Source organism: Peromyscus californicus, unplaced genomic scaffold (genome assembly GCF_007827085.1).
Source record: "Peromyscus californicus insignis strain IS unplaced genomic scaffold, ASM782708v3 Scaffold_14__1_contigs__length_90479793_seg_2, whole genome shotgun sequence".
NCBI classification, from domain to species: Eukaryota; Metazoa; Chordata; class Mammalia; order Rodentia; family Cricetidae; genus Peromyscus; species Peromyscus californicus.
This window is the reverse complement of record NW_026294436.1, coordinates 38440170-38455971: the sequence shown is the minus strand read 5'-3', so window position 1 is coordinate 38455971 and position 15802 is coordinate 38440170. Positions and strand designations below refer to the sequence as shown.

The following is a 15802-nucleotide window of genomic DNA, read 5'->3' as shown; positions in this document are numbered from 1 at the left end:
CAGCACCAAGGCTGAAACCCCTGAACTGGGTTTTCCATTCTCATGCTAGGACTCGCTTCTCTTGCCCAGACTTTTTAAGCCAAAGCACAGAAAGGTAGAGTGAAACCTTTGACTCCCCCCCCCACCCCACTCCCCAGAATCAGCGCAGATGTGTCATTTATGATGGACAGGTGACCCTGACAGAGTCTGTGGTCCCGCATGCAGCCACTGGAGGGCAGCAGTCATTTCCATATCTCCAGTCTACAAGCCCTTGAACTGGGGTAGCCCCAGGGGAAGCAATCAGCTGTTGGAAACAGAAGGATGGATCACTGACGCCATAGGAGAAGGTGGCTTTTTCCTACGATATGTGCAAGGGGGTTTCGGTAAGGGAGCCTTGTGTGCACCCAGACCTCACAGAACATAAGGGTCAGGATGCAGGCTAGTTCCTTTGCCCTCTGCTGGGCTTTGCCTCCCTCCCTGGTCATCTTGACCCAGGGCCAGCAGCCAGAATCAGTCCTCTCCCTCTACACTCCCTGCTCAAGAATTCCAGCTATGTGTAGCCCAGTGGCCCACCCCAGTTCCCACGGCACACCAAAGCAGCGGCCACCTGTATCATTGCAAACCCGGAGTCTGTCTGTCAGCAGGGGCCTCGCGACTCTCCTTTTCAGAAGCCAAGAATTCTTCGTTCCCTGGCCCATTATCCTTTTCAGATACTAGGGATCCTTTTCCCTTCTAGAGAGCAAAAAGGATCAGAGGCGGCTAGGCAGACTTAAGAGCCAGAGGGGATGTCCCCCAGTAGGGCAGCATAGCCTAACATAAGCCCCAGGTGCTGGGTAGGCAAACAAGTTCATAGAAGTCCAATAGAAAGTCTGTGAAACACGGGAAAGATAAATACACATTGGAACACAATGGAAAATCCTAGGACTGTTCTGCGCTCTGCTGGGCAGGGACTACTGGGGGGCGGGGGTGACAGTCCCTGGAGAGGGAGGGCTGCAGGGAAGTGGCGTGCAGGGCTTTGAACCCTGTTCTGGAAGCTTTGCCCCATCTCTGCCTTTGGATGCTCTGGGCTTACAAAACCTGCCTTGTTTGTGGGGAGCATCCAGAAGGTCAGGTGTCCACTTTCCTGCAGACTTCAGAGCAAATAAGCTAATGTATAAAGGATATTAAAGTCTAGAAAGGTAACTAGAAAGCAAAGCCCTTGAATGCTCCGTCGCTGCTTTGGCTTAATGCAGTTTGTTTAACTGCATGCTACCAGTATTTCATTTTTACTAATGGCTTTGCTTAGTAACTAGCTGTCAAAATTTTGCCAATGGTTCTAGCAAAGCGATATGAATAAACTCAGGCATGACTATGTCTCAGACCAGAGATGTACCCCGAAACGTTACCACATCTGTGGGCATTAAGGTGCCGAGACATGTCATCATTTCCATGCCGTTCTGTGGTGATATTTTATTTGTGCAACCCAGTAAAGTTTATCTGAGGATCAGAGGAAACAGCCAGCCACTATATTAAACATAGAAGTCAGGCAACGGTAGCACACGCCTTTAATCCTAGCATTCGGGAGGCAGGGATCTGTCTGGATCTCTGTGAGTTCAAGAACACACTGGGAACAGAGCCAGGTGTGGTGGTACACGCCTTAAACTCCAACACTAGTTAACCACAAAGGTTTGGAGGTCTGTACAGACAGACAGGAAATAACAGAGCTGGGCAGAAAGAGGAAGTGATGTAGCTGGACAGAGAGAGCAAATGAAATAGCAGAACAGCAAGGCATACAGGCGTGGATTTACAGGAAGTAGCTCTCTTTTTGGAAACAGAGATGTCGGTGAGGTGAAGTTGGCTTATGGCTTTTCCTATTCCTCTGATCTCTCAGGTTTTCACCCCAATATCTGGCTCCGTGTTTTTTATGTAAGAAAGAAAACTGTTTAGCATTCGTCTACACCACTCAGAACCACAGCAGAAGCCCAGACCCCGAGTGCACACTCGGAGGAGCATCAGGAAGCCAGCTAACGGATCTTTGCAGCTAGAAATTAAATCCATGTGGGTTGAAGGCCAAGTTGCCTCTCCTTCTAGATATCTGCTGACCCTCCTCACCACCTGTACCAGCTCCATTCTGGCCTGCCTCTGTCATGCTTTTCCAGCTGCAGGCATTTGGGGTCCCAACCCCACCTCCGCCACCGCCACCATCTTTCACTCTGAAACCCTGGAAAGGCTTCAGTTTGCTGATTTGCTTCAATTATTTACACAGCTGTCAGCTCCTTCCCATCAGGCAGCTGTTTGTAACCCGCTTCTGCCTACTCTGGTGGGTTGAGCACAGGGTCTCGCACAGACAGTGGGATGGATACCTTAGCTCCAGCCAACCCTTGCCTCCTTCTCGACTTTAAAGCCCTGGAGATGGAACACTGCCTTGTTTGTGTGCATTATGAATGGGTGAAAACAATGGTCTCTCTCATTAGCACTGACGCTCAACTTTCATTCTTTTCCACGAGGGAGGGGAAGCTGTGGAGGGGAGACTGGCAGTTGATCCACTCCTACCGGGGAAAGCGGGTCCAGTTAGGAAATGTTAGATGGGATCTAAGTAAGATTATCTACAGAAGGAATACTGCGACAGTAGACCCTGCCGCGAACACCCTCCAGAGGTGTCAGGCCTCCGCCCTCCCTGACATCCTGCTTCCATGTGATGGGGGGCGGGGGGGAGGCTCCAAACATCCCCACTTTCACAGTTCAACTCACCAATCTCTTCATACCGCATCACTGTGCCCAGGTTGGCATTCTCATCTGGGGAGAGAGAGGGGGGAACCATTAGGGAGCCTCGAGCCTCAGTGGGAGTGGCTGGGGCGGGATGGGGAAAGATGTATCAGATGGCAGGGAGCATCTCCTCCCTTCCCCGGACAGAGCTTCATGTTTCTGAGATTTTCATAGTTAGACCATCTCACTGGGAACCCAGTGACAGACACCTTCTATTTCTGTATTGTAGGCTGCCCACAAGAACCGTGCCCATAGAACCTAGGACACAGGATTTGGGGTCACAGGAGATGGCCTCCTCTTCTTCCGTTGCTTCCCGGTTTAAAGAACCAACAAAATTGGGATGCGGCAAAACCAGCAGAAAAGAAGGAAGGGCAGGGCCTCTGGCGTGTGTTCCTGGTGTGCACTGTCTGCATGGAGGTGCACAAGGTACACACATGTGCACACACACCAATTTATAGGTGAGCTGCCTTGTCCCTGCCTCTGACTCCGCAACCGTCTCCTGGTTCCCTCTCAATATGCCCCAAACTGGAAACCTCCGTTATGGAAGAAGACAGCACAGAACGAAAGGAACCAGTTCTTTTAGAGAGTAAATTTGGGGTTAGCAAGGGAAAGAGTTCTAGAGCCTGTGATGTTCTCACGCAGGCCGAGTTTCCGAGGAGCACCCAAAAGACAGAGGGAACCCAGGGAAAGAATGTGTGCCCACTGGAGGAACAGACGCTGCCTGAACTGATCTGCAGGATCCAGACCCCACGGGAAACATCCAGTGTGCAGACGTATTTTATGGAGGGCAGGGTGAGGACGGAGCGCAGGCTGGAGGAGGGAGATGGCCATGAAAGGCTTCCCAGGAGCACCACACCCTCTTACTCCCATGACCTCTTGACACTGTAGGCCTGGGTATCCCTGCTTGCCTCTGGTCTATTTCAACCACTGCTCTACAAATGATCGCCCACTAGGATGGCCAAGCCGATGCAACAAATTCCACAGGCAAGGTGACTTTCAAGCAGCAGGAATCTATTCCTGAGTGTTCTGGATGTTGAAAGCCCAAGATGAAGGAACCAACATGGGTAGTAGCATCATCTCCTTGTGTCTTCAGATGGTAGAAGGGGCGAGTTAGCTCCTCGGGGGGGCCTTTTGTTTATTTACTTATTGGTGTGCAATTCACCCTCATGATTTAATTGTCTCTCAAAGACCCTGGTTCCTAATCCTACCCCCTGGGGGGTTAACAATTCAATATGTGAATTTCAGGAGGTGGGGGATTTGCTGATGAATTAAGAGAGGTGAGGAAGAGGAAGGATGGGCCAGGGAAAGGAAGTCCCGCCCCCTTACCTACAAAGGTGAAGCGCTCCACGGGAGGGCGGACACAGCAGATCCTGGTGAGGCTTTCTCCCACCTTTCCCAAGATCTTGGCTATGGGAGAGAAGACAGACAGACAGAAAGAACCACTCACAACTGGCACTGGTGTCAGCCCAGCATCGTGGCCACTGTAAACAACAGGGGTGTACTGGGGAGGGGAGGGGGGCTGGAACGAGGAAGGCAGGAGGGAGGAGGGTAGAGAGGAAGGACAGAGCAAGGACAGCCAGAATTGTTTCTTCTCATTCAGAGTCCAAGGCACAAGCATGTGAGCCATGGTCTATTTTCTTGTCATGTGTATTGTTGAAAAGTAGAAAATAGAGAAAAGGGAGATATATAAAGAGAAAAGAAACAGACCCACAATCCCACATCTAGATAGAACCACAACTTAGCATCTTGGTGTATTATTTATTTTCTTCCATTTTAATGAATATAATGCATGTATGTTGGGTCAGATTGCAAATTTAAAGTGCATTCTTATGGCTGCTCTTCTAATTCTTTTTTTTTTTTTTTCTCTCTCCTCTGTGTAGTCCTGGCTGTCCTGGAACTTGCTCTGTAGCCCAGGCAGGCCGTGAACTCACAGAGGTCTTCCTGCCTCTGCCTCCTGAGTGCTGGGGTTAATGGCATGCAGCACCATGCCTGACTGCTCTTCCAATACTTAAGGCTATGGTTTGAATCTTAAATGTCCCCCAAAGGCCATGTGTTGAAGCTTGGTCCCCAGCTGGTGACCCTGTGGGAAGTGGTAGAAGTTTTAGGAGGTGGCATCTAATGGAAGAAAGTTAGGTCAGAGGGTATGTGTCCTGGTTTCTCCCTTCCCTCCCTTTGCTTCTGACCACGACAAAGTGACCCATCTCCTCTGCCACTCACTCCCATGATGCTATATGCTTCCACAGCATCAAGACAACATGGTCAAGGGCCCCTGGACTAAAACCTCTGGAACTTGAGCCAAACACATCTTTGTTCCTTTAAGGCTGATTTTTCTCAGGCATTAGGTCATAGCAATGGAAAGCCGCTGTGACTAATACATTTCTCATGAGCTTCTCAGTGGGTTTGTCTCAAGCCTGTCCTTAGCCACTCAGTCCCACTGGACAGTAATACCCAAATCCAAGGGACCTCAGCCAGTGGCAGATTCCATACTGGAGTCATCTCTGCTGGGCGAAGGGGGGCGTGCCTGCCCATACAGGTGGTCTTCACAGTAATCAGGACCCTAAGTGGCTGCGAGGTGGCCTGTGTGGCTCTTCTGTGATCTATCTCTCCAGGCCCTAGTCCCAAAACTTGCTTAGCACCCGGTATAACTGCACACAAACTGTGGAATCCTAGCTCTTCTTTATAGCTTACTATGTTTACAAAAGACCAGGATTATAATGGTCTGTGGTCTCTCGGCTTGAAAAATAATGGGCATCTGTCTCTTAGAATTTGTATTCGGTCATGTTTTGTTTGAAACAGCATTTCATGTAGCCCAAGCTGCCCTTAAACCCCTGATCCTTCTGTTTCTACCCCCTCAAGTTCTGGGACACAGGAGTCTGCCACCACATTCAGCTTCAACTGTCAGAACTGACCCGGGAGAATCCTTTAGAGCATGTCCCTCGGACCTGACAACCTTTGAACTGTCCAGGTTAGGCCAATCACAAACTGTCTCTGGATCTTCCTTTTTTTTATTTGTCAAAGGAAAGACAGCATCTGCGTCACAGAATTACTGCATTGAATGAGAACACAAGTGAAGACTGAACAAAGCTCCATAAAGCGCACAGTGCCAGTGTGGAGAACGTTCTGGTGCCTTTGCTCTTGGCTTTTGAGGAGGTGGCTGAGGGTATGGGCATTACGTATGTAACGTGACTCATGGCCCTGCTACTTCCTCGCTGCGACCCCGGGGTGAGACCCTCAACCTCTCGGAAAGAGGGGAAGAAAAATGCTCCCTTTCATATATTAAATCCCTACTTAAGGCAATTATATTTATGTTTAAATATGTAAGAAAGCACACTGTCCTCTCCTCTTCTCTCTCTCTTTCCTAGGCTTCACCCTCCTTCTCCTCTTCCTCCTGCTCTTCCTCTTTCCAGACTGACTAACTCAAACGCTAAGTGGGCCCTCCAGGAGACTCTGAAGATGGAGAACCTTACCCAGCATCCCTTACCTGCGGTGGGTTTGGTGGTCACGTTGCTGTTCTGGTAGATGGGCTGGGTGTTCTCGTGCTGTGGCTGTCCAATCACAGGCGTCATGGAAGGCGTGTTGACATTAGAGAGGATGCAGCCGGTCACCCTCTGGGGAAAGGGAGAAGCACTCAGTCAGTGTCCTTAGCCAAGTGACGCTGAGAATCACGGCCCAGTTGTCCCCGTGGACATCTGTCTGCCCAGCAGAGTACGGTGGCCTTGAGCCAAGGGATGGTCTACACGGGTAGGCAACAGGGTAACTCAGCAAGAAAAGCTTGGGAAGTGACATCACACAGCCCTGGGCCGCAGTTCAGGCTCTCCTCCTTCTAGATTTATTGTTGTTGTTTGTTTGTTTTGAGACAAGGTTTCTCTGTGTAGCTTTGGCTATCCTGGAACTCACTCTGTAGCCCAGGCTGGCCTCGAACTCAGAGATCCACCTGCCTCTGCCTCCGAAGTGTTGGAATTAAAGGCCACTACTACCTATTACTTTAAATGTTCTGTTCACTTATCTCCACTTCCTGAGTGCTGGGATTTACAGGCTTCAGTCATTCTTTGCAGTTAAAAAAAAAAAGTGGGGAGGCGGGGAGCTACATCTAGGTGGAAATCAGCCAGTCTCCTCTCTAGGAACTAGCCCAGTTGGGCAGATCAGCCTCCTGGCCAAGGGACTATCCCTCAGGAATGCAGGCCCACCTTAAGCCATTTTGACTGCGGCAGAAATACTTGAGCAAGTACATGCAAGTCTGGCTGGCCTGTGGAGGGCCTGATGCTGACAGGGCTTTGGGTATAACCTTCTGCATGCCGTGGCTATCTATGGTCCCTGCCTGCTTCCTGTCAAATGAGATCATATCGTGAGGGAGCTCTGCAGACGTGGGAAAGGTCAGACCAAACAGGGATCATCGCCACCTCAGCCTCTACAGGCCGGACACATCAGTAACACGGCCAGCTAGAGACCGGTGTCAGGCAGAGCAGAATGTATTTGTGTCACACAGGAAGTGTGGGGTGAGTTCCAAGTACCCTGGGGCCTGCTCATCACACTTCAGAGCCGCATGGTGTCTTGAGATACATTATCCATTACCCTGTGTTATCAGGCCCACTGATCCCTCCAGCCATGTAGAAAATAAGGGGCTGAGAATGTAGCCTTCTACACAGTGGAGCCAGAAGCAACTCCCCTTTACCCAGGGTCAGAGAGCAACAGAGAACTACAGGTTAAGTGCATATTCAAGGTCCCCTCCCTGAAAGGCAGCATCTCTGGAGTGATGATGCCCGTGGCATTTTCAGGACCAGAGTCCTGCTGTGAGAGGACCCTCAAGCCCCAGGGATGGCCAGGAAGACCCTCTGGGCACAGCTTCCATAGGCCATCCTGCAAGCCCTAGAAGAGCAAGGCATTTGTTTTGTGGACTAATCCACTATTTCCATCTGCTCCTAACATAAGAAGGTCACAGCAACATCTAGCTACATCTGTGAGGCAGTTTCCCAGCCAGCTTTGTGGACTCCTCTGCCCAGCTGTGGCTGATAGATTAGAAGGGTGATCTGCTCTCTTTCATTATTATTTTATCACCAGAAAAGACAGTGCCACACTGTCACTTAATAGCTACTCTGTGGATGAGGAATTTCTCTTGCTGCATCCTTAGTCTCTTGCTCTGTCCAGGAAGAACATGATTGGCCACATACCCTACCCTTGCCTGTGTCTTGCTCAGCACCCCCCCCCCCCCCCCCCCCCCCCCCCCCCCCCCCGCAGCTCTCCTGTCCTCGGCAGTTCTTAAACACCCAACCTTGAGTGGCTCATCCACCCACCCTTGGCTGTGGCCCGACTCACCTTCATGAGGTCTCGATGGTGTTCCAACACGCTGCAGGTGGTCTGCCAGGTGTCTTGGTAGCACTCCCATGGGTCCACTCTGCCACCACAAGAGAGGCTGTGCTTAGTCTCCATGCCATGCACTCTCCCCTCATTGCTGCCTTCCAAGGCTCAGGGAGCTTAGCAGGTCTGGCCATGCTGTGTGCTTAGATCTCAAATCAGGTTAAACCAGGCTGCGAAATATGTTCCCGAGCCCCGGTTTCCCTCTCTGTAAAATGGGAAGAATCTAGCATAGGCAGGTTAAGGAAGGTGCTGGTGTGAGTCTCCCTGAGTTTAACCCCAGCTCAGCATGCTTTGGAGAGCGGGGACTTGGGGAAATTTTGTATGCACAGTGCCTTGTGCTTATTTTCATATGGAAAAGGGAAATCTTCAGGCTCTTACAGGATTGTGATAAGAATTAAATGTGTCGGGGGCTCATCAAGCCGGGACGGAGCAAGCCCTGGAGAAGCAGCCCCATCGGCCTCAACGGGGTGGTGTAGTGCCTCAAGGCTGGAAATAAGGCAGGGCAGCTAGACTAGAGGGTACAAACCACAGGCCAGCCAACTCCTCCCGCACAGGAGGCTGGGAAGTGAGCAGGGATCCTGCCCCAGACTGATGCCTCACTTGGCCTCAATTGCCAACTTAATGAGCTGCTAAATTGAGATATTTCTGAAATGCTCTCTTTGCAGTGGAGCATCCCTGTCCATCCCCTGCCAGGCACCTCGCGATTCCCCGGGTTGAGAGCTAAGTGAAAATGAAGGGGCCTGCCTGCCCTCACCTGGCTCCTCCTGCCCTGCCCCTGTGCACACAAGTGTGGGAGGTGAGCAAAGCCCTGGCCTCACCAAACAGGTACCCTGAGTCGGGGCTAGCCAATCAGCTCCCCTCCCAAGAGCTCATCCCCAAGCTCCTTAGACATCTCAGTTCTGCTCTTCCAAGTGGGGCAGGTGGTAGGCACTCAGTAAGTATTCATCGGATCAATGAAGGAATTATTCCAGAATTTTCTAAAAAACATCCAAGCAGGAACAGCCTCTGCCCAGCATGTTCTCCCCTAGATTCATTCCCCACACAGGCAATTAGATGTGGTTTCTAACCCCGACTTGATCACAGATGGACTGTCCTCCAGACTTCTCCGGGCCTGTTTCTCAGCTGAGAAACAGGCGCCACTCTCTACCCAACTGTGTCTTTTTATTTTATTTGTAAGGTTTATTTTTATTTATGTGTGTGAGGGTGCCTGAGTAGGCCAGAGAGGGTGTCAGCTCCCCTAGAGCTGGAGTTACAATAGTAGGCTGGCCAAGGTGGGTGTAGGAACTGAACTCGTGTCCTCCGGAAGAACAGCAAGTGCTCTTAACTGCTGAGCCATCTTTCCTGGTCCTCAACCCAAAAGAAAGTCCCCGAAGGGTGAGGCTCCCCATACAAATCACTGCGCAGGCCCACATGGACCACTGCTTAATCATCAATGTGGCTTCCCTTCATGGCCCTCAATCCTGCTGACCCATCCTTCCTGGGTTAACTGCATCCCTCACTCTGAGGCCAATGCCCCTCCCTTCATGGAAACTTCTAGATGCCGCCTATTTTTTCACCGTAGGAAATTAAAGAGCAAATGATGTGCCATTATTATTTTTTTTAAACACCATCTTCTCATGCAAATTATAACGGTAGGAACTTGGGGGACATGATTAACATAATTAGTAGAAACTTGCTGTAATTACACACTGCTGGCTCAGAGCACGGGAAGGGCTGCCATCTTAGCGGTACCACTAGTCTAAAGGGGGTGGGGGGTGGAGATCAAGAAGCCAGCTTCAGGGCTGAGTTGGTAGAGATGCCCTAGAGAGCACTGCTCAGCGGCCCCACACCTTTGTCCAGGAGTCAGTGTGGACCCCTGAGGGACCCTGAGATCAGAAGTGGGCAGTAGTCAAGGCCACGGACTTTCTCTGAAAGGAAGTGAGTTGTGGGTGAGATCTAATGGAAGCTGGTGGGAATGTGAATGAGAGGTTTTTGGGATTTGAGGACTAGGCTCCTCCCCGCCCCCCCCCCCCCCCTGCCCCGGCGATGTTTTTGGAAACTCTAAGAATCACCCCAGGACCCACAGATACAAAACTCCCTAAGCTAACTCTTTAATTTTGTGAGCTCGATTGTTTGGTTCAAAAATGAACAGTGATCAATTGGGCCACCACTGGAGAGCTACCTAATTAGGGCCAGCGTGGGGCTAATGTCTCTCCTACTTCCTCACCCTGTGGGTTCCAAATTACCGACCCTTCCTCTTTTCCATTCCATCCCAGGGAGCCCAGGACCCTTGGCCTCTGGCACCATCATCCCAGCCCTACCTGATCCAGTCGGAATTCTGGACGGCCAGCTGACACATGATGAGACGGTGCCGGCTCGACACAAGGCCCTGGGGAGCAACGAAGCCGTGAGTAGGAGGTGGCCTCAGTCTCCCACAGCACCCCGAAACACCGGCATAAACCACCCCCATTACGAAGTGCAGCCATGTTTGATGGTAAGAGGAAATGAGAGATTGACTCAGTGACTTGTCCCTTTGTCTTGTCACACACACAGACATTGAGTGACAGGGGAGAAGGGAAGGGATGGAGGATGTGTGGTGTATCCCGCTGCATCAGAGTCTGAATCAGCCAGTGCCCGCTCTGCACAGATCGAAGGTTTGACCTGGGTTAAACTCAGTTAGCCTGGTTTAGTGATGAGAGTGTCTGTGGGACAAACAGAAGTGACTGGTGAGTTCCCACCTTTTGGGGGGACCTGTGGCAAATTATAAGAGGCAACTGGGATGCCTTTTCCAAAATAAAAATCTCAGGAACTATTTGTCCAATGCAGCGAGCTCCACCCATAACCCGCTGCCAATCTGGAGCCCGGCACAGCCACACAGTGCAGGCATACATACTCGCTCCTCTCTGTGAGCAGCTGGCTGTGGTGGGCACCCGGCCCTCAGGCTGTGGCCAGACACCCAGGTCTGACCGTGGTCCAGGGATGAAAGCCAGATGCCTACTGCGAGGCAGTTAGCATTTCCAGGAATGCCCTCAGAGACCACGGTGGGGCAGTTTTATCCAGGGGAGCGGTCATGAGGAGGGAGGGTGAGGGGAGAGAGGGCAGAGGGAGCGGCCCACCTGTTTTCCATAGGAGTCGTGGACAGGAGAGACAATCCCACCAATCACAATGAATCTTCCGGTCTTGTGCAGATAATCCCTGGCTCTTTCTAATTAAGAGAAGAAAGTTGCATATTACAAGAGAGGAAGGGTGTGGATTAAAGGTGATAATCGAAGTCAATCTGTTGGGCCCTCAGCCTGCTGAGGTTTGGTGCTTGCTATTTAAATAGAAGGTGTCAACTTCAAAGCAAATGGCGGTGACTCAAAGGTTTGGGAGGCAGACCTTAGCCCCAGAAACGAAAGGATTTAGGACTTAATCTTAATTCAGGGCTTAATCCAGTGGTAAGGAGTTTGTGTTGGAGGAGCCACAGTGGCTGGAGGGGTTTAACAAGCACCTCATTAAGTGACATTAAAGAGCCTCTGATTGGAATTTGCTCCTATTGTCACTTGCAGAAATTCCTCTGAACAGAAAAAGTAAGCCTCCTTAGAATATGAAAGATGTGCCGATTGCCTCATCCAATTACCAAGAAGGAAGAAATAGGAAAACAAATGTAAAGGGCCGTGTACATCATCATAGAGAATTAACCACCAGCCTAGGCAGTCAGCAGTTGCTTGAGGAAAAAAAAAAGCCTAGCCGAACAAAAGCCTCCTTTTAAGAGAATCGTGTTGATTATCCAAATGGATCATGCAAGCCCAGGCTCACTTTCATGAGAAAAACTGGTGAACCAGAAAAGCTTTGAAGTCTGGTTGTTAGCTCCCACCATGGCAGCAGCCTGCCTCGGCCACCGAGGGGGTTACATCATCACTGCCTCCCGGTGCCTTTCCACCGCCAGCTATGCACGAGCGCATCCTTCTAAAGTGCAGGTGGGCCACAGTCCCCTCTCGTCTTGCTCTTCTTCCTCTGATCTCTTCCCCGTTCTCTCTGTCCGTCCATCTGTCTGCCTGCCTGCCTCTCTCATGTCCCTGCTCCCCCACCCCCACTGAGCTAATCCCCAACCCCAGATTGTATATTTTTTTTTTTGGATTTTTCGAGACAGGGTTTCTGTGTAGCTTTGCGCCTTTCCTGGAACTCACTTGGTAGTCCAGGCTGGCCTCGAACTCATAGAGATCCTCCTGGCTCTGCCTCCCGAGTGCTGGGATTAAAGGCGTGCGCCACCACCGCCCGGCAATTTTTTAAGTTTTCTATTTTTGTGTATGTGTGTACATATTCTTGTGGAGGTGGGAATTGATTTCCTCATTTACTTTTCACCTTGATTTTACAAAAGATTTACTTTATAATTGTGTGCGAGAGAGAGAGAGAGAGAGAGAGAGAGAGAGAGAGAGAGAGAGCAAGAACCTGTGCAGGTGCCAGAGAAGCCCAGAAAAGGGCATCAGATCCCTTGGAGCTGGAGTTACAGGAGTTTACGAGCCGCATGTGGATGTTGGGGTAATCTTAGGTCCTCTGGGAGAACAGTGCTCACTTTAATCTCTGTGCTAACTCTCTAGCCCCCTCTATATTTTTGAGACAAGATCCCTCACTGAACCTGGAGTTCACTGACTGTCCAAACTAGCTGGCTGGTGAACACCCCCCGCCCTTTTTAAATCTTTTATTATTATTATTATTAATTTGTTTGATTTTTCCAGACAGAGTTTCTCTGCACAACAGCTCTGGCTGCTCTGGAACTCACTTTGTAGACCAGGCAGGCCGGCCTCAGTTTCACAGAGATCCCCCTGCCTCTACCTCCGGAATGCTGAGATTAAAGGTATGCACCACCACGCCTGGCTTTCTGCCATGCTTTTTATATGTATGAGTGTTTTGCCTGCATGTATATATGCATCATGTACATGCCTGATGCCCTTAGAGGCCAGAAGACGACTTCATAGCCCCTGGAACTGGAGTTACAGATGGTTGCTGGCTGCCATGTTGGTGTGGGGGAACTGAACCTGTGTCCTTTGTGAGAGAAGCAAGTGCTCTTAACCTCTGAGCCATCTCTTCAGCCCCGTGCCTGTCTTTTTAAGTGAATGCTGAGGATCAAAGTCAGGTCCTCCAGCTTGAGGCAAACCCTTCACCAGCTGAGCCACATGGGGGAAATCTGTGAGAGAAAGGGCGGGGGTGGGGCAGCAAGGCTGGTTGTAGATTTTACAGTCAAGCTTTCATGACCTTGGTGGCTCTCTCTGCATTTAAAAACAATTATCACCACAGCTGTTTCCTTTATCCCTTCAATGTAAAATCTTTTTTAAAAAACAATTGACTATTTTTTTAACATGTTAGTTTTTTGTTTTTGTTTTTTCATAGTCAATGGGGGAGACTGTACCTATAATTCAACACACGGCATGGTTCCTCTCACTCCTCTCCCACCCAGGGTCCCCATTCCATGAACAGCCTCGCACCCGTGCAGCACATTTGTTCCACTTGATTAACTGTTGTGCACGGTCTGTCTACATTAAGATTCATTCTGTGCTATAGAATTCTGTAGGTTTTGCTAAGTGTGGGACACAGATCTATTAAGCAGCAGCACCACGCGGAGTATTTCACTGCCTTGAGTCTACAGTGCTCCAACTATATACATTGTCCTTCCCACTGGACCTCTCTGTCAACCATGGTTCTTTTTACTATTTCTTGAGGTTTGCCACGGCTAGGGATCAGAACAATCCAGCATGCCGTCTCTTCAGAACGGCTCTTTTCACTAAGCGCTATGCATTTAAGTTCTCCATGTCTCTCCACACTGGCTAGTTCTATGTCAACTCGACCCAAGCTAATGTCATCTGAGAGGAGGGAACCTCCACTAAAAAAATGCCTCCATAAGACCAGGCTGGAGGCAAGCCGATAAGGCATTTTCTTAATTAGTGATGGATGGAGGAGGGCCCAGTCCATTGTGGGTGGGGCCATCCCTGGGCTGGTGGTCCTGGGGTCTATAAGAAAGCAGGCTGAGGAAGCCATTAGGAGCAAGCCAGTAAGCAGCTCCCCTCCATGGCCTCTGCATCAGCTCCTGCCTCCAGATTCCTGCCCTGTTTTGAGTTGCTTTCCTGACTTCCATTGGTGATGAATAGCAATATGGAAGTGTTAGCCAAACAAACCCTTTCCTCTTCAAGTTGCTTTGGTCATGGTGTTTCATCATAGCAATAATAACCCAAACCAAGACAGTTACCATGGTTAAATAGTTTATTTCTCTTCATCAATGAGTAATATCCCATCACCCAGCTGATTCTCAGTTTGCTGTTCTATCTACCTGCTGAAATACATTGTCATTGCTGCTCGGTTTTTGGCGATTACAAACAAAACATTCATGTAGGTATTTGCATAGTTATATTTTTAGCTCATTTAGGTAGATCTATAGGAGTGAGATCACTGGGTCATATGGTAAGAATATATTTAGTGCTATAAGAAACTGCCACTGTCTTCCAAAATGGCTGTACCGTGTTGCATCCTCACCAGCAGCAAGCAGTTAATGAGAATGAGTATTGGCCCACATCCTTGCCAACATTTGCTACTGTTGGGTGGGTGCATTTAGTCATTCTAATAGGTGTGCTACGTTGTTATCTATTGATGCTGTTTCCTTTCTTTTCCTGTGTATTGGGTTTTACCTGCATGTGTGTCTGTGTGAGGGTGTGGGATCCCCTGGAACTGGAGTTAGAGAGAGTTGTGAGCTGCCATGTGGGTTCGGGAATTGAACCGGGTCCTCTGAAAGATCAGCCAGTGCACTGATTTATTTTAATTTATACACATATATATGTGCATTTGTTTGCTTTCTTATTGCTATGATAAAAATAGCATGAGCAAAACCAACTTGTAAAATAGTTTATTTTGGCTACAGTTCATAATAGTGGGGGTGTCACGGCAATAGGTAGGCATGGTGATAAGGACAGGAAGCTTAGAGCTCACGTCTGAACCCCACACAGGAATCAGAGAGTGAACTGTAAGTGGGGCAAGACTGTAAACTCTCAAAGCTACCCCCCCACAACCCCATGACATACTTTCTCTAGCAAGGCTCCATGTCCTAAAGGTTCCATAATCTCCCCAAACAGTGCTACCAAATGGGGACCAATGTTTTAATAGCCTAAGCCCATGGGGAACATGTCTCATTTAAACTACTACAGTATGTGTGTGTGTGTGTGTGTGTGTGTGTGTGTGTGTGTGTGTGTGTGTGTGTGTAGCCCTGGCTGTCCTGGAACTCACTTTATAGACCAGGCTGGCCTCAAACTTGGAGATCTGCCTGCCTCTGCCTCCCGAGTGCTGGGGTTAAGTGTGTGCCACCACTGCCCGGCTGCAATAAGCACTCTTAACTGTTGGACCTTCTTCCCAGCCCCCAACTTTGATTTTGAAAGAAGCACTATTACTTCACCCGCTGAGTCTTATTTTGATATTTGAATGAATTCCATGGCCCGTCTTCTGTCTCTTGGCCCTTCGCGCCTGGCTTTCTCAGGATCAGATCCGTCTGGCCCTTGGCTGCCACAGACTCTCAGCTGCAATGAGCCAGCTCCTCCTGACTCTCCCCTTTTTTCCAACAAGTGTCTGTTTACTCTTTGCTTACATGTCTTAAAACCCAGCTCCTTCTCATGTCCAACATGTCTGGTCTGCCCAGCACGATCCTCCTCTGGACTTACTTTCCTCACATTTCACTATGAATCCAGTTCGGGGGACCTGGAAATTCTCTCAGCCCCTTTCCTGT

General features: G+C 49.7%; 1 protein-coding gene across 1 annotated transcript in view; it reads right to left on the bottom strand.

Moving 5' to 3' along the window:
- Nmnat2 (nicotinamide nucleotide adenylyltransferase 2) overlaps nt 1-15802 on the bottom strand; it is a 164315-nt gene that overhangs the window by 28548 nt on the left and 119965 nt on the right. Inside the window, exons 2-7 of the mRNA XM_052737195.1 lie at nt 11175-11263; nt 10380-10447; nt 8038-8116; nt 6206-6332; nt 4051-4131; nt 2710-2754 (exon numbers count right to left, since the gene is read on the bottom strand). Coding sequence (XP_052593155.1) covers nt 2710-2754; nt 4051-4131; nt 6206-6332; nt 8038-8116; nt 10380-10447; nt 11175-11263 — 489 coding nt within the window. The remainder of the gene's footprint in view (nt 1-2709; nt 2755-4050; nt 4132-6205; nt 6333-8037; nt 8117-10379; nt 10448-11174; nt 11264-15802) is intronic.